Source organism: Perna viridis, chromosome 3 (genome assembly GCF_037379345.1).
Source record: "Perna viridis isolate PV_CMFRI_1.1 ecotype Kerala chromosome 3, ASM3737934v1, whole genome shotgun sequence".
NCBI classification, from domain to species: domain Eukaryota; kingdom Metazoa; phylum Mollusca; class Bivalvia; order Mytilida; family Mytilidae; genus Perna; species Perna viridis.
The window spans coordinates 10,068,301-10,089,036 of NC_142447.1; the positions used below are offsets into that span (position 1 = coordinate 10,068,301).

The 20,736-nt window shown below is 32.5% G+C and overlaps 1 protein-coding gene across 1 annotated transcript; it reads left to right on the forward strand.

Annotated features, from left to right (window-relative positions):
• Window positions 1–16,177: 16,177 nt before the first annotated feature.
• On the forward strand, window positions 16,178–16,936 carry LOC148620956 (uncharacterized). Its single transcript, XM_088573882.1, has one exon. It carries the CDS (start codon window positions 16,178–16,180, stop codon window positions 16,934–16,936), a length of 759 nt encoding a protein of 252 aa, XP_088430008.1.
• The last annotated feature ends 3,800 nt before the right edge of the window (window positions 16,937–20,736 follow it).

A 20,736-nucleotide genomic window follows, 5' to 3' on the forward strand; every position in this document is an offset into this window, starting at 1 on the left:
TACAATAGAATTGGGCAAGTGAGTTATCTCCCTTTGAGAATGAAATTGCAATGCATTTCATTTAATTCATTTACTGACTCTTAAAAAAAGAAATGAATGCCATTTCTGCATTTCGAATAAAACATTTTTATTCATATTTCATGGAAAGACTCGTGTGTTTTTCCCACCATGATTCACCCACTGCCTTATTCTTACAGTGAATAGCACTTAACTACATGTATGAAATGCTTACAATAACCATGAAATTAAAGAGTTTACTCATTACAAATTGAGACATTTGGTAAAATTCATTTGTTTCATATATCTTACTACAGTAAAACTTGCCGAAACCAATCCCTGAATTAATTAACCTAACTAGAGGCTCCCATTTGTTTGACAATTTTGACTCAATGAACACTTTTGTAACACTTATCATAAGGATCATTTCATCAATTGAAAGTTTCATTCTAACTATTTAAGTTTTCAAGATTTTAGCTGAAAACTGCTAAAAATGTTTAATTTTTGCCTTTCAAGAACAATAACTCTAACTGACCTCTTTGTTCTATTTTGACACGTTTTTTCACAGATCAAAAATGTATTTGAAACCTGGGTAAACCGAACACTTGTCTAAATTATACAAATATTACAGTAAAATGAGCAGTTTCTCTGTTCATTCATTTGTAAATATGCCAGCACCAAGACTTGCAATTCATTGATGGTGATGATGACAATAAAGCAATGCAGTACAGATTAATGAGAAACTTGTCATGCATATCAAAATACATTTACTCAAAAGGTTGGAACCCTTGTTGGAAAAGTCCCTCTCCCTTCTTCTGGATAAGAACACTTGCTGAATAAAATTTTCTATCCGCCCCAGCTACATAGTATTGTAACAACACAAAATGCACATACCCTTGTGGATTATATATCAACTTCAGTACTGGTAGTTGAATGTTAAATGTCCCATTCATCAAGTTAATTGTGGTAAGTTGATTTTACTGGTACATAAACTAGCTTCCGACAGCAGTGACCCATTTCTCTTGTTTCACAATATTTGTCATTGAAGATTTTTTATGAGTTTTAGACACAATACAACTAAATATAGCAATAGCAGAAAGAGTAGACCACCTCCTTCACAACCAATGATAAAATCCAACGGAAAAGCGGACTTCTGAAGAAAAAGAACTTCATTGTATTTTAATATGACAGGACTGGGAATTGTTAGTGTTAAGTGCAAAAGTTGGATATGGATATCCTGTTTTAATATATTTTTTATTGTTATATACACGAAGTACTCAAAATTGAGCAGAATTGTGTTAGAATGGATGGACTTGGATCTAATTGAAAACTATACAGCAACATTTTAAAGTTAAGATAAGTTGATCTGTCGGTTCCAAATAATAATTTTATGGTAAATGTTTTTCATCACGAAAGAAAGTGTCCATTCTTTTTTCCCAAATTTCCTAATTTAAAAAAGGGGTTTCAGAGTAATTAGAACTTGGATTAAATGGACGGAATCCAGGACATGTTATGTGCTTAGGTCTCACTAACCACTTCTAACGTTTCCATTACTTTACATGTTAAGAAAGTAATTTTCAAAGTCTCACTGTGAATTCCCAGGACAAATGACATCTTAAAGTTGCATAACGTTGCGAAGCTTGGAAAATAAGGCTTCCAAAATCATTATGCTAATGGTACGATGATAGTAGAAATTCTTCACAAAATTTACTTGAATAAATAATACTGAAAATCCACATTTTTACCTGTTCTGCTAACTGACAGCATGGAGGCAAATTACTCACACATGTAAACAATATTCATACACTTTTGTAGTTAATTACATATATGATTTTAAAGTACACATTCTCAGTGGTACCTGATTGGTTGGATATTGCTTGAAATTTATTTTCATTTCAAAGCTTACCCATTTATGATTGATTTTATTTTGGTGATAATTAATAAAATGTTATGGGGCTGAAATGATTTCTCATAAATGAAATCTAGGTGCTTCATTTTTTTCCAGTGTATTTTGTGCTGAATTTTCAAGAGTCCATAACAACTGAAATTTAGGTGAACTTTTGCCGCATGACCATATACTTTTTTTTGTGCAAATAAAAAGTACGCTTTTCTAGTTTTAGGAACTGAAACCCATTTTCTGCTAATTTGTGTGGTATTCTTGAAATTCATTTTCAAACTACATAAATACATAGGTACCCTATGGAAAATGCATTACAAATAATTGCGCTCTTGTATCCAAGACGAACATGTAACAAGTGGTACCAATAAGAACATGTCGGGTTTGTCAAAAGTCTAATCCTTTGAATGCGGAATCCTTGTACATGACAGTTACTAGAGCTTCGTTTATTATAAATGAATGAAAACCAGTTGCTCTGTGGGTAGAGGGTCCTAGCCCCCGGCTAGGGTTCTGAGCACTATTTAGTCGTTTTTTTACGACAAACTTCACCCGTTCCTGACATATTAGCCACTATTAGTGGATATCTATTAGTGTTGTTAGCCAGCTACTAATGTTAACAAAGACGGACTTTCATACTGTACAGTATTTATATTAACGCTAATAGCGGCTAACAGCAGATTAATATTAGGGCTACTACCGGTAACACCAGACAAGGGATATTTTGTCATGGCATTTTGTTAACTGACCAATCAATTTTCGGTTTTGAAAACGGCATGGTCAGCATTATATTCGGAAATTCAAAACAAGCGCCGTATTAGAAAAAAATACATCTGCTTTATACATGTATGAGTAAATAACTGTCAACTATGGATCGTGTTGATGTAGGTATATTATTCAGATTACATAGTTCAACGTGAAACAACATTTCACTTTCTTTCACACTCGGTTACAGAAAAGCCGTAGTCAGAAGGGTGCGATCCCACCCCTTTTGAAAAAACAACAACTTTGATTTACACCTTAGCCTGTAATTAAAGAGAAATCATTCCAGATAACCAAGTAAAATTGCTTATCATTGATAAATTCGCATCCCCTCATTCAGAAAACCTGGATACGGCCCTGGGATACAAAGTTATAGATCACTAAACAAGGGCATTTCACTAACAAATGGTTAGAATTTTTGAAAATATCAAACCGCTATAAAACTTAATAATGGAATCGGTCCCCATTATTCTCCTCTCCTCAGAAAAGTTTGTGAAAAGGGGGAGGGGCAATAAGTTCTAAGGGGACTGGCAGTCGTTTTGGTCAGAACGGAATATTTATTTTCGAATGCTAGATTTAAAGACGACTTCAGACGTAACAAGTAATTCTCAAACATTATTTTATACAACAAGAAAACGCTGAAATATGACGTCAACACTGCCATCATATTTCCAAGGCGTTTACGTCTTTATTATAAAAGAACCCAATTCCGAACAAATGCGTAAAAGGCTAGAAACCACTAATTCCACTTCCCATAGACTTCTATGCTAATTTCACAATATTCAATGGCTTCTCTGGACTTTACCTTAACTTTTAACCTGCAGAGGACTATTTATCAGCATGATTCTACATATGTCAGCTCACAATCCTCACAATGGCATGTGGAGTTAGCAGACTTGCAGTGCAATACTGGTCACCGGAAGTGAAGGGTCTATAAATAGCATGGGAAATCCCGGTGTTTTCACAAGATAGGGGTATATTTAGAAATCATTATGGAGATTAGACTTCACATCAAAAGAAGCAAAATGCACCTATGAAATGTACAGAAATATTTTTCCTTTCAGAAACTGTTTCAATTTTTAAAAAAAAAAAACTTTTTTCACAGCACTACGAGGAAGAGGGGGTAATTTCTGCGTAGGACTATTTTTGCGTACGTTCCAAACGCTCATTGGTTGCATTGGTGGTCTGTAACCTAAAATCCTTTTATAGTTCATTCATTATTACAATTCATGGTCAACGCAAATGTTAACTTTGTTCCTATGGTTTGAATAAAGGTATAGTATCACTTTTCTCTTAAAGTTCGAAAATTCGAATTATTTTATTTTCCCTAATGACAAATCAATGCTTATTATTAAGGAGTCCGTGCAAAAACCAGGCAGTGAATGCATGGCACATTTTCATTAAAATTCATCCATTTTATATAACAAATGTATCTTTTCCAATATTTGCACTGCAATTATTGAAAATAAATAAATTACATTGAAATTCAAGCTTCTTGAAATTCATTGAAGAAAGGGAGATAACTCTTTTTTGGGGAACTATAAAATAATTTTCTGAGCCATACATTGCACATACCATTACATTCGAACAGAAATTGTTATAAAATTTACCCTATGCCACCAATATCATAAGATCTGCCATATGTTTACATGTACAGCCTTTTAAACGCACAAATACATGTATAAACACAATTTAAGGCCAGCAATAAGGTTTCTTGAATAAAATGATGGATCAAAATTCGTACATTCAGCTATGTAGGAATAGACGATTATACTTTTCCGTCTTACCGCAGTATGAAATTCAATAAACTACGCTATCAGTGTTTTTATCCCATTTTCAAGGAAATGCTTATCTGTTTATTTCCTATATAGATTAAGTCCCGAAATTTTTATTTGATTTGATTTTTCCCTCTAACATTTACTATAAATACAGCGTTCAGAAAACGCAATAACCTTAACACCAAGAAATTTCAGTATCATATAAGTCAAAACAGGATTAGGAATTATTATAATGAACTTAGGGCCATTAAAAGTGAAACCTTTAGATATTCACTTGACATCATTTTGTCATGGAACAGACATTTTCCACACATATACCAAAAGAACAAATATTACAGAATACAAATTCCTCCGGAAATTTGATTGTAATATTTGTTCCTAACGTAATAAACCTTACAAATATTCTTAGAGGAATTTTCAATATGAAATTTTCCACTTGAACTTTTGTTACACACCTTTACAAGTTAAGTTATTTACCTGAATTACATAGCAAACAGAAAAAAGAACAGAGAATTCCATTAAACCGAATGCGAATTTTGTTTTATTGATAAATTTCTTTAAATATTTGCCATAGAAAGAGCCCACGGTAGAAAAGTCAAATTATTTTGAAAAATATTTTTTCTTAGATTTTTTTTCGGAAATCTATAGAACCCTATATAGAATTTAGCCTCGTTATAAATTGTTGAATATATACTAAATAGCAAAACTATACAGGAACTATGAAGTTACGATTTTATAAAAATGAAAAAAAAAGATCATAGGATAAATAAATTACTACGCATGGCAGTTAGATACAACCGCATATATTTAGGCAAAATCGCTTTACACACCTAGTTAATCCATGAGATCAAAATCAAACCCTAAGATTCCTACCTTTCTTTTATGTGCAATTCGATTCAACTTTAAGCAGATCTATACACTAACACTTCTGTAATTTTTCGGTCTTCAGATGCCAAATTTTTTAGCTAACATTAAATTTTCCTATATTTCGATCTGCCCTTTTGAAAAAAAGTCATACATTCATCTCATATTAAAATCAATTAAATCAAAGCAAATCAAGGATAAGTACTAACTTATAAACTATACAGATTTATCCAAAGGTGCAAAACATTAATGAAAAACCATGACTGTTTTAAGTGTAATCACTTTTGGGGTTCGGCGCTGGAGATATGTTTTAGTTTTGACCACCGTTAAAACAAGAAATATCTCCAGCGGCAAATCCCAAAATTGATTAGTTTAAGTGGTTTGTAACTGATTCTGAATAGGAAATAAAAGTAAAGTTGTTGGCTCTTTGACATGAATCACCTCCTGTCAGATTTTTATGAAGACTATTACTTCAACTGCAGTAGTCCTGAGCATAGTTTCACTCCCTACTCCTCTCCATAGAACCTTATAGGCAACTAAAAAAAATTACTATGAAGGAAAAACCAAATAGAGGAGAGTAATGTGTGAAGAATGTTTATATGTTACATCAAATACATTCAGGGGTTAGGGAGGACTATTTAATTAGAACTGGGGACATACAAACAACATGCCCACTATATACCTCCTGTCTTCTATAATTTGATATTCATCTGCTAACCAAATTACATACCTAAATATTATTCCGACATTAGCATTTTTGGTGTTTTCCCTACTCTAACCCTTAAACGTAATGATTAAGGTTCAAGGCAACTGTTTAAAGTTTCTTTAATTAAAAGTGTTAATCCCACTAGTGTAAATTACGTAACTGGAAGGCACTATTCTTTATACTGATATTGAATACTTATTATCTATCTAGTACATCTAAAGTAAATTTTTCAAATTGCAAGGATCCCAACTATGAAAAGGAGCTTAAAAAAAACCCAAAAAAACAATCACACCAAAGTTTCATAGATGTTTGAAGATGTAAAGATATAAATAACATCAATTATATAAAATTTTCAATGAAAATTGGTAGAAATCTTTTGGACTTCTTGTACTAAGTGTAAGACAAGGTGGACAACACTGTACTATACATAAATTATAGAAAGACATAATATAAGAATCAAACTATAAGGTATTTTTCCATTTCATTCATAAATTTACAAGATAGCAAAGCTATATGCCTGACCCATTATATTGATGTTGTACATGTATTTAGTTTACATTCATAATACTGTGCGCCTATTCTAAAGTAAAAAAAAAGAAAAGCATTCCAATGTCTTCCGAATACAAAAAAAAGTGCAGAAAACTTTAAATTCACTGAAAATTTCTAAGTTAAAGGGCTGTAAATTCTGTAAACTCATTCAACCGTAACTATAGTCGAACTTAATCTGTAACTTCTTATATAAAGGCTATATATATATATATATAGCAATATTTCAGCTATATTCAGACGATGAACATGAAATGGATGATAAAATGAACATGAAATGATGATGAAATGAAAAAAAGGATGGGACGCAAGGATAAAAGAGTCGACACATTTCGATTGCCACTAGAAAAAGGGGGGTGAAGTGGGTAAGGTCGAGCAATTTACCCTCCTGTGGCGGAGCGCAAAGGTTCCTACTCCTATCGAATACCATAGCAGGGTTCTTTAACGTGCGAGGAACGTGACATCTTTCCCAACACGGTGCACCACTATGGTTTGCGGTCAGGTTTTCCGTATTATAGCCTGACAACCCCAGCATGTAACATGCCAGGGGTACCCCATTCCACCACCTGGGGCACACATCCCAGTTGCTCTGTGGGCAGAGCGCCTAGCCCCCGGCTAGGTTTCTGAGCACTATTTAGTCGCCTTATCCGACAAGCTTAGCGCTGCTGCAGGCCTATTCTTTTGACACCCGGACCTGCACGGCTATAGCTGCAAAGAAAAAATTGACAATGTAGCAGAAGAGCTTGGAATTTCAGTTGATAGAGTTCGTGTAAGATAAAATATCCAATTATTTTTCAATAATACCCTTCTGTATTTACAAAATTCATTCAAAATATAGTAAACCAAAACAATAGCAAGTATTATTGCCTTTTCCATTGCAAAAATTGAAAACTGAACAGCAACCTCACAGATTCTTTACCATTTTCTAACTAGCAACTGATTATCTCATATTGTTTAGTTATCATCAAATACAAACTTGGTCTGTAATTAATTTATCCTCTTTAAAAGTGTACAACAGTTCTTCAACTTTTCATAAATCTTTATTTCGAAATCAGTCGAAAAAAGGTGAGTATTCTGTGAAAAAAACCTCTTTGAACAGAACTTCAAATGGAACACAACTCGACATCAGAAAAAAAAAACAACATTTCTATCAATTTTAAAAGACACCCATTTCCCCTTTTTAGCATTTTCAAAGATGGTAGAAAAAAAATCACCAAAAGCTATAGGTCCTATGACGAGCTAAAAAATATAACTTAAGGCTCTAGAGAGCTAGAATCCCCACTCACTGATTTTAAGTATGTCATTGGGAACAAGCATGTAAAGTTTGGTTACAATCCATATAGTAGTTCTAGAGAAGATTTCCAAAGTTTGAAATAAAAAAAAAATGAAGAAAAAAAAATCATTTTAGGACCAATAAATCCTTGATCAGTCAATGGATCTTTGTGAAAAGTTCGGTACAGGTCCATCACATCATATTGAACATTTTATACTCCTGCCAAATTTTAGCTAAACCTAACTTTTTTTAGTTATTTGCAAAATTCTGCAATGTAACCCCATGGTATATTATAGTAGTGGTCACGTTTTTGCCAGATCAAAGATTGTTAGGTGAGCTAAAACTAGATAAGTTTTATTAATTAGTGGAAAATAAAAGAACGCAAACAACAACAGGACACTGTACAATTATACAACCACAAAAATTGTAGAATCATAGAAATAAGCCTACTGTGTTTTTTTAAATTTTGTGAATTATATGATATTTAAAAAAATCTGTCCTTGGTATTTCTAAAATCAATATTGCCTGAATATTATAAAAGGCAGATGTTGTATAATGTGAGCTATTTATTTTACTAAAAATTCAATGTATTTAAATGCAAATAAATTAACCAATAGTAACATTTTTTTAGGTTTGGATAGGTAACAAAAGGGCAAAAGAAAACAGAAAAAAAAAATGGAAATTTGCCCCCTACGAGGCAATGCGCTAGTTTGCATGATATTCAACTTCGATGTGTGTTTACTAGCTCATTGAAAACTTAGATGAATTAGCAAAAACTATCCGACATACTGCTTAATTGAACTACAATCTTCTAGTTTGCACTTCACAGTTTCTAATTTTTCAAGTCGAAATTCAATTCATCGACCTCCAGATTGAAACTGTCAACTAAATCATTTTAACATATGCCACAATTGATGAAATGAATACTGTCCTTTCAACTACCTACAACTATTTCTCAGTTGATAAGCTATATAACTCGGGTGCTGCAAATTATCGCTTAGACACCTATGTGTCACTTAATCAAAAGCGCTTTTTTTGCTCAAAGTTCCAGAGACACGTACATTAACACAACTGCCACAGTCTTGACCAGCATGGCGGTCTAATGAAAAAGAAGGTTCAATTATTTTTAAATGCACGATACATTGGGTGATACTTTATAATTAGGATGGTTACGGCGGTTGGACTACCTTTTTGTTAAAAAATTGGCAAAAAGAAAACGAACAAAAATCAACGGAAGGCAAATTATAACGGAAGCCCATAAGTGCCAGGTGTTCACTTATTTCTAAGTTGTTATAACGACTTAGTATCTCGTTTAAACGACTTAGCGAACTCGTTTAAACGACTAAGCATCTCGTTTAAACGACTTAGTATCTCGTTATAACGACATAGCTAACTCGTTTAAATGACCAAGTAAAGTCGTTTAAACGACTTCGTATCTCGTTTAAACGACATATCTAACTCGTTTAAATGAGTTAGTATCTTGTTTTAACAACAAAGCTAACTTGTTTAAATGACTTTAACACTCTGTACTACTCTCCAGGAGTGATTGTAGGGAATGCAATGTAACGACTGTATGGATAATTCGGATTAATTAGATTGTTGTTAATTTAAAATTCAAACAAAATTTATCAACATATAAGTTCGCTGTAAAAGTTGTTAAATGGGTTTGTTTACTGGCGTAAATAACATATGTTATACTAGAAGTAAATATAAAGGGGACCTTACTATCTGCATTGGAACCATAAGGGGGTATGCCAACGGAACTATTTTCTTGCGAAGGTTTAAGAGGTAATTACAGATGCTAATTAACAGGGTTTACAAATCTATAGGCTTTGGCGACTGCAATATCTATTCTGATCTTCGATCTAAATTGATAAAAATACAAATAAATATTTCAATGCAGATATGTTGTACATGTGGGTTATTCTCTAAGCAGCGTTAAGCAACAACTACTTGATTTTCTTTTAAGCCGTTGATATGGTATAGTGTATCCCTTTTTGGAATAAAAGCCATTTTAATTGTTTCCAAGTTTTTTAGAGAAAAAAAAATAGTCCACTAAACCCTAAAACCAAATAGTTGCTGCCCAAATAGAGCTTAATGCCTTGGAATAGTAAATAATATAAACGAAGTACTCAAAACAGAAAAGAAAGATACAGCACCAACAAGTCCAATCACAATACTTCCAAGGCTCATTAAAATTAAATTAAAATTCAAAATATTTACAGGGCCACAAGCATATTATCTCAAAAGAAAAAAAGTATGCAGACTCATGCATTCACACTCAAACCAAATTAATTCATACTGCATACATTTAGATATAACTATGTGTAGTCAGAGAGTAGTTCATTGAAAACACATGTATCATACTAATATAACATTATAAACAATTTGACATACAACATTATTTTATTATTGATTTTATAAAAGGGACGAATTCTCATTTTTTCTTAAAGTGCCTTGATCTTTGTGATACAGCAAATTGCAATCGGAACACCTCAGCCTTCTTAGTTACACAGGACAAAGTTATTTTTTACTGTAGCGGAAAAGGCTTTTTTAGAATGGGTTTTTAGAATGGGTGCGAACTGAAGTGCCTTGATCTTTGTGATACAGCAAATTGCAATCGTAACACCTCAGCCTTCTTAGTTACACAGAACAGTTATTTTTTACTGTAGCGGAAAAGGCTTTTTTGGAATGGGTATTTAGAATGGGTGCGAACTGATCACGGAAAAGTACGGAAGCCTATTAGTGCCAGGTGTTCACTAATTTTTAAGTCGTTAAAAGTTAACAACTTAGTATCTTGTTATAACGACTTAGTATCTCGTTTTAACAACATAGCTAACTTGTTTAAACGACTTAGCATCTCGTTGAAACAACTTAGTATCTCGCTTACATGACTTAATATCTCGTTATAACGACTTAGCTACTAGTAACTCATTAAACGATTTCGTATCTCGTTTGAACGACATAGCCAACTCGTTTAAACGACTTAGTATTTCGTCATTACGTCATAACTGGCGTTGTTATCTATGTCGTTAAAACGAGGTACTAAGTCGTTTAAACGAGTTAGCTATGTCGTTATAATGAGATACTGAGTCGTTTAAACAGGTTAGCTATGTTGTTTAATTCATCTTTATATAAGGGTCTGAGAAATTCCTAACGATGTTAGAACTTTCAAATATGCAAAGTAAATTTTTTGTTGTTCCCTCTGCGGGACTCGAACTCGGCCAGCTAGGCCATTCATAAAATATTCCTCCTCGTAGTTAAACGAATATCCAATTCATTCTTTTAATCACAATTCAAATTTTCGATCTTTATGATCTTGAAAATCAGGTATATGGTTTCCAATTAAGTTTCTAAATATAAGTTGTTTTTTGGTAAAAGACACGAAAACTCTAATTAATAGAAAAAAAATGTTTACTATTGCTATATTTTATTTATCAGGCATGTTTTTTTCTGTAATTTTTACAGAGTTATCTCCACTTTTCAATGTTCGTTTTTTGTTATTTGGGGTATGTGCTTGTTGGATTTTTAGATTTTTGTTCTGTGTTTATTTGGATCATAATGCTATAGATATAGATAATAAAGTGAAATGACTAACATGAAAATGATATATGGATGAGACTTAGACCTGCCGGAAAAGTGAGGCTAATGTCATACATTTACATAAGTTTGAGCTGAATTCGTACATCAAAGTTTTTATCAAGTAAATGCACTGTTATCGTCTTTAGACTGCAACAAAATTTTACAAGAAAATTGACATTAAAAGCAAGAAAAACAACTTCTTCGTATTTGAAGGGGACAACATCGTGGCAACTTAAAAAAAAATAAAGCATTCATAATGTCAATGCATTTTGACTGCTCATATAGACAAGTTGAAGTATATAAGTACTTAAATATTTTCTGTTGCAACTTGTTTAGATTAAGGGTAAAGTTTAGCTACATTGACTGGACTATTCTTAAGCCAGGTCAGCACACAAAGTAATAATTAATATTTATATAATTTATTTCATTTACACATATAGTGAATAATGAACATGCACTTTACTCTTTGGATGACAAAACAATTAACAGTTTTCATATTTTTAAATTATTATTCACTATTAATTACAAATCCTCTATATACAAAATTTTATCAGCAAAATTAAAATATGTGTATTTCTTTCTGTGTCAAAAATTGATATTATAATTTTCAATGTCTTATCCAGAATGCTTCAAAAACATGTAAATGAGGTTGCTGGTGTCTTTGAATTAGGCAGCCCTGACATATCACTTCCCTGTTAGCACAGTCAGTACATCTATAAAATTGGATGCACTCATCGCCACAACTTTCACATTCATCAGATGATGGAGCCTCTGAATTTATGAAAGTATTTTCCTTCTTTTAATGTATTATATCGTGATTTACATGCACCTAAAATTAAAATGTAAAATATTCCTAATAAAAACACATATCCACAGCAATTTGAACCCTGTGTCTTAAATAAAAAAAAGACAGAGAGTTAATGTTTGTTAAATAGGCATTGTGGACTAACATGTATGACTTACATATACAGTAAACATAATAATAAAAATGATGTACATGTAAAATAAAATTAAAGCTCTGCTAAGCAAAGCATAATATGAAAGCAGCCTGCTAAAACTTGTATACTGGGACTAATGCATGCGCAATATTATTTTTTTTTACATATTTTTACAATGATGAAGTGACTGAGCATTTTTGACACATAAACTGTTTTGGATAATCAATTGGTAATGCATTATTTTGATTCAATCACTCAGAAACTATCTTAATTATAATGGTATGGACCATATGAACTCTTTAACCTCCTCAATGGTTAAATATTTGTAGACATACTTCTATTCAAAGACTCAATGTACAGAGAAAATATTTTTTTAATTGTCAAAATAAGATGAAATGAAAATGTGTATAGTCATATTTGATTAAAAATCAAAAATGATATTTTTTAGTTGTATTTTCATGATTTTATCATTATTATTTTATTTCAGTGGTATCAGTTTCATAAGATTTTTCATGTTGAGCCTCAGTATTGTTAACTGGTCTTCATCTAGGATCTTTGGTAATTTTCCAATCTACAATACTGATATGTTGATGGAAATAACCATTTTAACCTCCTCCTGCTCAAAACTTAGTTTGATGACATGCACAAACTTAAATGACAGACAAATAGTCTAAATAAACAGAGAGGAGGAACATAAACTCCTTCAATTTTGTTGGTTACTATTGTTCCTTCTTTCTAGCATTGAAATCTCATTTAAGAATATCCAAGTTTTTTTAAGATATAGGAGGTGCAGCAAGGTGACATCTTGTATACATGTGCCTTTGGTGTATCAAAATAGAAGCCTGAAAGCTAATTCAAAATATGTTGCAGCTTTCTTCATTTATGAAAAATTTCCCTTTAAACAATCTATAAAACAGATAACTCATGCCATTTTAAATTAAATTTAATATTGGAATAAATTTATGATTGCAAATTAAGGATTTTTTTCCATCTTGGCATATGGATAAGGTAGTTCTGAATGGCAGCAAATCAAATAAAAATTCATTTATTAATTGTGATGTCACAAAAAATGACAATTGTTTTAATCAAATATTCACATTTTTTATGTGTTTGTACAAAAATGATACAAATTAGATATTTTAGTTAAACTTTTTATTCTCTTGCATACCAACAATACTGTCCTGCACCCACCACAGGCTTAATGGAAATTTCAAATGCTTTTAAAACATTTTGTGAAAACTGGAGGCTCAAAATAAATATTAAAAAAAGACAACTTTCTCATGTTGTAGATATAGTCAAAATCTAAATTTTATTCAAATGGATCATATTTGGAAGTTGTGAATAAATTGAATTAATTTTTTTTTAACAGGACAGGAAACTTCAGTAAAGCTATTAAAAGCAGGAAGAAAAGGACTGAAGTTCTAAAAAGAGGGAGAATGAATAATCTATCTCACGTGTTAAAAAACGCATTGAATGTTCTTAATTTTTTAGTTTCTACAAAGAAGGACCAGTGTGAATGGATATGATTCACATCTGCCGTCTGGGATGGCAGCAGTTAAAATGTGCCGGACTGAATCATGTGCCAAAATAATCTTTCTTGATGTGCAAAAATAGTCTTTCAAGTTTATTAAATGTGTATTTTGTATTAATTCTGAATGATTTTAATGGTACTTTGTTACATCAGTTGTGATTTAAATTGTATTTGTATACTTATGTATATATCTGTATATAAAAAAGAATTTTCACAATTTCCACATTACTAATATAAATGATCTGTTTCCGACATGATTCCGTGTGTTACTGACTCTAGCTGGATGTGTGTACGATTAGCCTGTAGAGGCTCCCAGACCACAAATGCGTGGACGAGCAGTCAGTGCCTTATTTATTAGACACGGAGACTTATGATACAGTATGTATATAGTTTTGTACGACTACTTAATATACCCTTGATTCAGTAGTACTCCAGCAATTCTGGAGGTTATCTGGCACGCTATTCCTTGACTTGTTGCCATCGTAACAAAGATGAACGGAATTCCAACCTCTAATGTTGTAAGAGTAGTCGTAGGGTGGCTTGTAGGTGTAAAGCCACTATTAAAAGTCCCATTAATTTCTTTGTTGAATTAAGCAATTTTCAAGGTCCCAATCTTTTTTAAAGTTTGTTAAAATGAACTTTAACAGGTTTTATCATAGAGGGGACCCTTTAAAGACTCTCTCATAAAATTTGCAGCATACCTTTAATGGCTTCTAAGAAAGAACGGTGAAGTGAAAGTAGACAGGTACTAAAATTACTACTTTCCTTTTGGAAATTTGACAAATCAATGGGCTTAAGATCTAGACTCTGACAAATTATTCTTTACATCAGAGTTCAAAACGGTTGTATTCAGTGTGTACCTGACATGATAAGCTTTCAGATGATACCCAGTTTGCATATATAGGCTAAATCACAAAAATATACATTGCATCCTAAGAACTACTTTGTTTTTTACGGACTACTTTCTGGTATGTGCAGGCGACTGGTTCCCCATAATACAAACTCCGGAGCATTGGTCTCTTCCATGCCTGCACTACTTTTGCCATTCCAGAATACTTAGTCAACTACTACAAAGAGTTGCAGTGATCGACTATTAAAGTCAAAATTTAAACCAGAGTGGTCAGAGATATTTCCATGCATATACTACAAAGATGGGGCGATGTACTGCCGTGACTGCCAAGATGCTGGACTTACCAATACATTTTCTATCGGAAGCAACGCATTCCTAAAAGATAATATACAGAAGCACATCAACACTGCTGATCGTAAACGGGCAGTCCAGACCAAATCCATGAAGCCAGAATTTGAGCAAGGAGTGACTTCAGCCAATAAAACACACGAGTCAGATGTTACTAGCGCACTCAAAAACATATACTGGTTGGCGAGCAACCACTTACCCAACTCAATGTACACCCAAGTGAATGACCTTCTGATGCATCATGTACGTGGTAGTTTATATGAAGTTATATTATTTATTAATAAAATAAAAAGATATATAAAGTAAACGTACATAAGACAAAAAACACGAAAAAATGTGTAATTGAAAGAAATAAATTTTAATTTGATACACATATATATAGTATATAGTATGAAGTAAAGGTACATGAAACAATGTATCTAAAAATTATCTAGCGATATCTGATTCAAGAAAGAAAAGACAAAATTATTTAAATTTCAATTTATAAACGATGAAAACAGGAAAACAACTTAATGTAAAGTAAATGTATATGAGACACTTACGGGAAATGGCAATTTTTTTGTATGTTTTTGTTGAAATTTTAACTTTTTTCAAAACACAATATCTTATGTTTTGTTTTCATTTGCAGAATGTGGAAGTGTCACCAACATTCAGAAGGCAAAAAATTCCAAATACACAAGTCCAGATGCCATATCAGACTTCCAAGAAGCTTTAGTTGGTGTAGTTGATGAAGAAATAAAATCTGATTTGAAAAACTCTACGTTCTTTAGTGTAATGTTAGACGAGTCTACAGACCGTTCTACAGAAAATACTCTTATGATTTATGTTAGATATTTGAAAAATGGACAGAGCGTAACAAGATTTTTATCTGTCATTGAACTGTCTTCTGGTACTGCTGATTATTATTTATGATATAGTTGTTATAAGTATATGTATATACATGCATGCTGACAAATTTGCGACGCGAAAAGAAAAAACAGTATTGAGATTTAGTCTTACGCAAAAGTGACTAATGGGTTGAAAATCCTGGCTAAATCCCTGATTTAGACCTATGTACAGTAAGATTTGTGAACTCTCTGGTATTTTCTACGAGGCAAAGTTTATAGCAATGAGTGGCACACTAACTGTGGAGGAGACCCAGTCCCTACCAAAGAAACATGGAATGAGAGGTTGCAAACTAATTAGTAAATCTCCTGATAAGGAAAACATTTTTTTAGAAAAATGTGAGAAAACTGTCTCAAAATACAGTCTAGGTGTATATGAAGAAATTTTTAAGCATGAGTGTAGGAGGCTGAAAGAGTGCACCAACAGTTATCCTGTAACACTTATGTTTATCCCTATGTTTTATATGAGTGCCGCCTTCTTATATTTGCAATCTTTATTTGGCAAGCAGAATATTTTTAGTTCTTTGTATTCTTTAATTTATAGTGGGCAGTGTGAGGATGTTATCAAAACTACTCTTACAGAGTTGAACAAAGACAACCCAAGAATAAGACTAGTGTTGACAACATCTGTTTCTGGTATGGGCTTTGATCTTTGCTCAGTAACAAGGGCCATTCATGCTTGTCCTCCAAGAACTCTTTCTCAATATCTTCAAGAAATTGGGAGATGGGGTCGACGAGGACAGGCAGGAATGGCCATATTGTATTATGGGAAAAGTGATGTTTCTAAAAACTTACATGGCATGACACCAGAATTGATTAGTTATTGTAATTGTAAGACTTGTCTAAGGGAGAATATGTTAAATGTATTTGGATTCAAAAAGTCTTCTGGTATGAAAGGATGCGAGTGTTGTTCTATTTGTAAACTTACCTGTACTTGTGATATCTGCAGCTTATCTACATCAGTGTCACAGCTGCAACAATAGGCCCAATGAACATAAGTATTTGTTACAGTTTAAATGTACCCCTGAACAAAAAAGTAGCAACAGCATTGAATTGATTCATTTAATATTTAATGATTGGGGGTATAAGATGGGAGTCATAGTTCCCCAACAGATGTATCAAAATTCATATACAACTTAATATTAGATTATTAAATATGTTTTCATCGAGAAGGAGTTTCTCATTCTGATCTTGTCGAGCAGCTTTTCCGCAAGATGAGATGAGCATGAGAAACTCCCACTAGTTAAAAAAATATTAGATAATCTGTTAATTGCTGCTTTGCTTAAGTTGAAGGTATTAGTTTTCTGATTTTTAGTTTTCCTAACCTAAATATGTAAGTTTTATAAACATTGCAATGTTTCCTTCCGGGGCTATTTCTTCAGTGGAGTGCTTAGAAATTATGATTAAGACAATTAGCTGTTGTAACAGTCATTTTCTTTCTATTTTTAAAGATCTGGCAGATCATCTTCACCATTTTCTGAATTACTATCTTCATCATAATCATCATCATCATCATCGTCGTCGTCACTATCGTTGAAGACTTGTCCTGCAAGTATTCTTTCTATGATTCTTTCAAAATCTACATACATTTTATTGCCATTGATGCTATGGAATACAGTCTCCGCAAGTTTTTCAAACCCTTCAAACTTCCCTCCAGGTGTAAAATCAAAAGGTCTTATGTCTTCTAAAATTGCTGATATGACATTTTTGTCCTCTTGTGACACTGTCCTAGTATGTTTAGATGATCTCTCTCTTATTCCTAAAGATTTCCCAATATTTTCAGCTATATCAGCAATAGCGCCACCTGCTCCAGAAACTCTCTGGGTGGCCTTTTTTGTTTTGTTGGCCCCTAACTGTTTTATAAGAGTTTTCTGGTTGCGAACTGAATGCTCTTGCAGGAGGTCACTTTCAACATTGTTGTTATGGCCTCCACGAACATTGACAAAGGAAGGTATAGATTATAAGTAGATGTACATGAACTTGAAGGAATATAATTACTGTCAAAGGCCTCCAAAGGGACATAATCTAAATTAAGGGTTTCACATGATAAAACATTGTACATGAAACTCCTCCTAAACCATTCAAGGGATTTTTATGAAAGTTTATAGGAAGGTTGGACATAATGGAGATGTGCAGGGGGTATTCTTGCTCACAATATTGCAAGTTTTACCATGTTTTCTTTAAACTTTAGTGAATGGTTTGAGGCATTGAAATCCTGAATCAGATTGTATTTTTGGTATAAGGACTGGAGTTTTTCTAAATAGTTTAAGTGTGTAGTATTGACAATATGCTCACTATAGTTCTTGTAAGTAAAGTATGCAAATTTGTGCAATTTCAGGATGTTGCATTTGGTTTAAGAAAAACATGAAAAAAATTTTCCCATACCTCAAGCAAATCCTGTTAAACATGCCAAAGCTCCACAACAATAGGATCTAGATCCTCAAATCTTCTCTTCCAATCAGGTGATAAACCTCTTAATGCGTTTGCCTCCTTTAATGTAATTCTTGTTAGCTGATCTCCTCCCATTATTACTTTATATTGTTTTAATTTATCATCAGAGCCTATATCAAGTAAGACAAAAACGAATCAGTATTTTAAAGAAATTTAATTTTGAAAAAAAATTATGTCCAAAATTTTTCTACCAGATTAGATTTATTCTGAGAGGTAATAAAAACAAATTAAACGGCTAATGGATAAGTGAAAATTATTTTAACCACTAGATCTTTTTGGAACCACAATGCAGATGAAGATAGAAATACCAGGTGCAATTCATACCTTTTCAAATATGTTCATGCAACAGTATAGGAACACTTCATGGATGCAACACCTCGACCGCTTGAAGAAACTTTTATTAAAGAGAAAAAGAACATTTTTGTTGTACTATTTTGGTTTGACTCACAAAAAATGTGTGAATCAAAACATCACTAAGCATTTGGGAAATAAATCTTAGATGTCTGTACTGACAATTACCATTGGCTTCTGTGAATAATTTTGTGATTATCTTTTCATATTCATCCATGATCTTAAGACAGTCTTCATGCTTTGCCTCATTTGCATCTATTATGGGCAGCTGTGATGTAATACTCTTCTTTGACGTATAAGCATGGTAGTCATGTATTTTTTCTCTTGATGTCTGCCATCCATTTACAATCTTCCAAATGTTCACTTAATATTCCTGCGATAATTGACTGAAACATATGGAAAAATAATTTTTTGATCTAAGTTTAATTCTTTCAGTCTGTGCCAAAAACTTTTTAAGCAACTAGTTTAAAGGGCTAGTATACAAAATTTTTTATCTGTCCCAAATCTCATTTACTAAGACTATACATTTACAATTTTTTTAGGAAAAGTTGCGAGGAGTTGATTGAATTGTTTCCGAAATAAATTAAAGCACTGAATGATGAATATTATATATATTATTTATTAAAAAAAGGTGTTATTTCTCTACTAGTCCAAAAGAAAATCGCCAATCCGAATCGAAATCAACTGGCATTGGACATCAGACTACTCTACTAGTGTATTTAATATTTAACTCATGTTTTTTGCCACATCTGGTTTTCTGATAAATTAAAAATATGTTCATCTGATCAAAAGATGACAGTGTTACTAGAGAAAAGTTACTTATAAATGCAGAGAAAACGTATTTATAATTCCATTTCCGATTCATTTGCATTATGAAATATTCAAAGTATCTTAATTTAATGTATCTGTTCTTTTCTTTCATTCACACCTTGTAAGAGTTTACAATGTTTGCTTTCTGTTGACGGTTCAATGAAATGTTGTCTGGTGTTATTTCAGAAATATTTGGTGGAATATTAGATATGGATTCATTGGCCAACCTAGGAAAGATAATATTGGAAGCAAACAAATGGAGATCCAAATTTTTCTTGGTAGAAGTTACAATGTCTTTCCTAATATAGACATCTAGGTTGTCTCCAGTAATCTTTGGCATGGGGTTTTCTTTTAACATTTGCACAATCTTTTCTTTACTTGCAACTGCAGCTTCATCCTGAAGTCTTAGCTTGGAAGATGTGGATAGGGTGATTCCAAAATGTGCTAGTTTCGTTAAAGCCTGAAACATGTAGTTTTGTGTTATTGGTAATTGTACAATATTCCATTCATCCTATATCACTCGTTATGTTTATTTGAAAACTGACCTAATTACCACAGCTGCAGTTCTTAGGTCCACAGAATATCACACTGACTGCATAAAGATACTATAACTATATTAATATCATTTGCTTAATTTTCTTATTAACTTGTTCCAGTTTGTTTAATTGACTTTGATGTAATTAATTATTCTTAAATTTTTTAAGTAACAATTGCATCATAGGTTTGCCATGTAAGACATATTGATGATAGAAATTTTTAGCCACCGTTTTACTTATTTACCGTATCTTCTAGTTGGCCTCTTAGACAGACACCTTTGCCAGCCCGACAACATGTGGTTTCTTTGAAACATTATTATGCCATATACTGCTGATAATGGCGCCAACAAGGAAGGAGTGGCTTTTCCAAAAGCTAGAACCAGAACTTCAAAAAGTGAAGGTACCCTACATGAAGACAAATATTTAATTCAAAAAGTTTTGTTGATTTTCATGCTCCACAGCTGAAAAATGGACAGCATGTGTTCACAGAATACCTTAACAACAGAAAATTGTAAGTTTTGGAAAGTGTATATATTCATAATATGGGAAGCTCCCTATAACTATTTTATAACTTTAAGAGTACTTTTGTTAAACATGTGCAATTATTAACCGAGGTTCAAACAATGTTATGTTTG

Coding starts and splice junctions, on each gene's coding strand:
- LOC148620956 (XM_088573882.1), top strand. CDS start 16,178: ATGAGTGGCACACTAACTGTGGAGGAGACCCAGTCCCTACCAAAGAAA.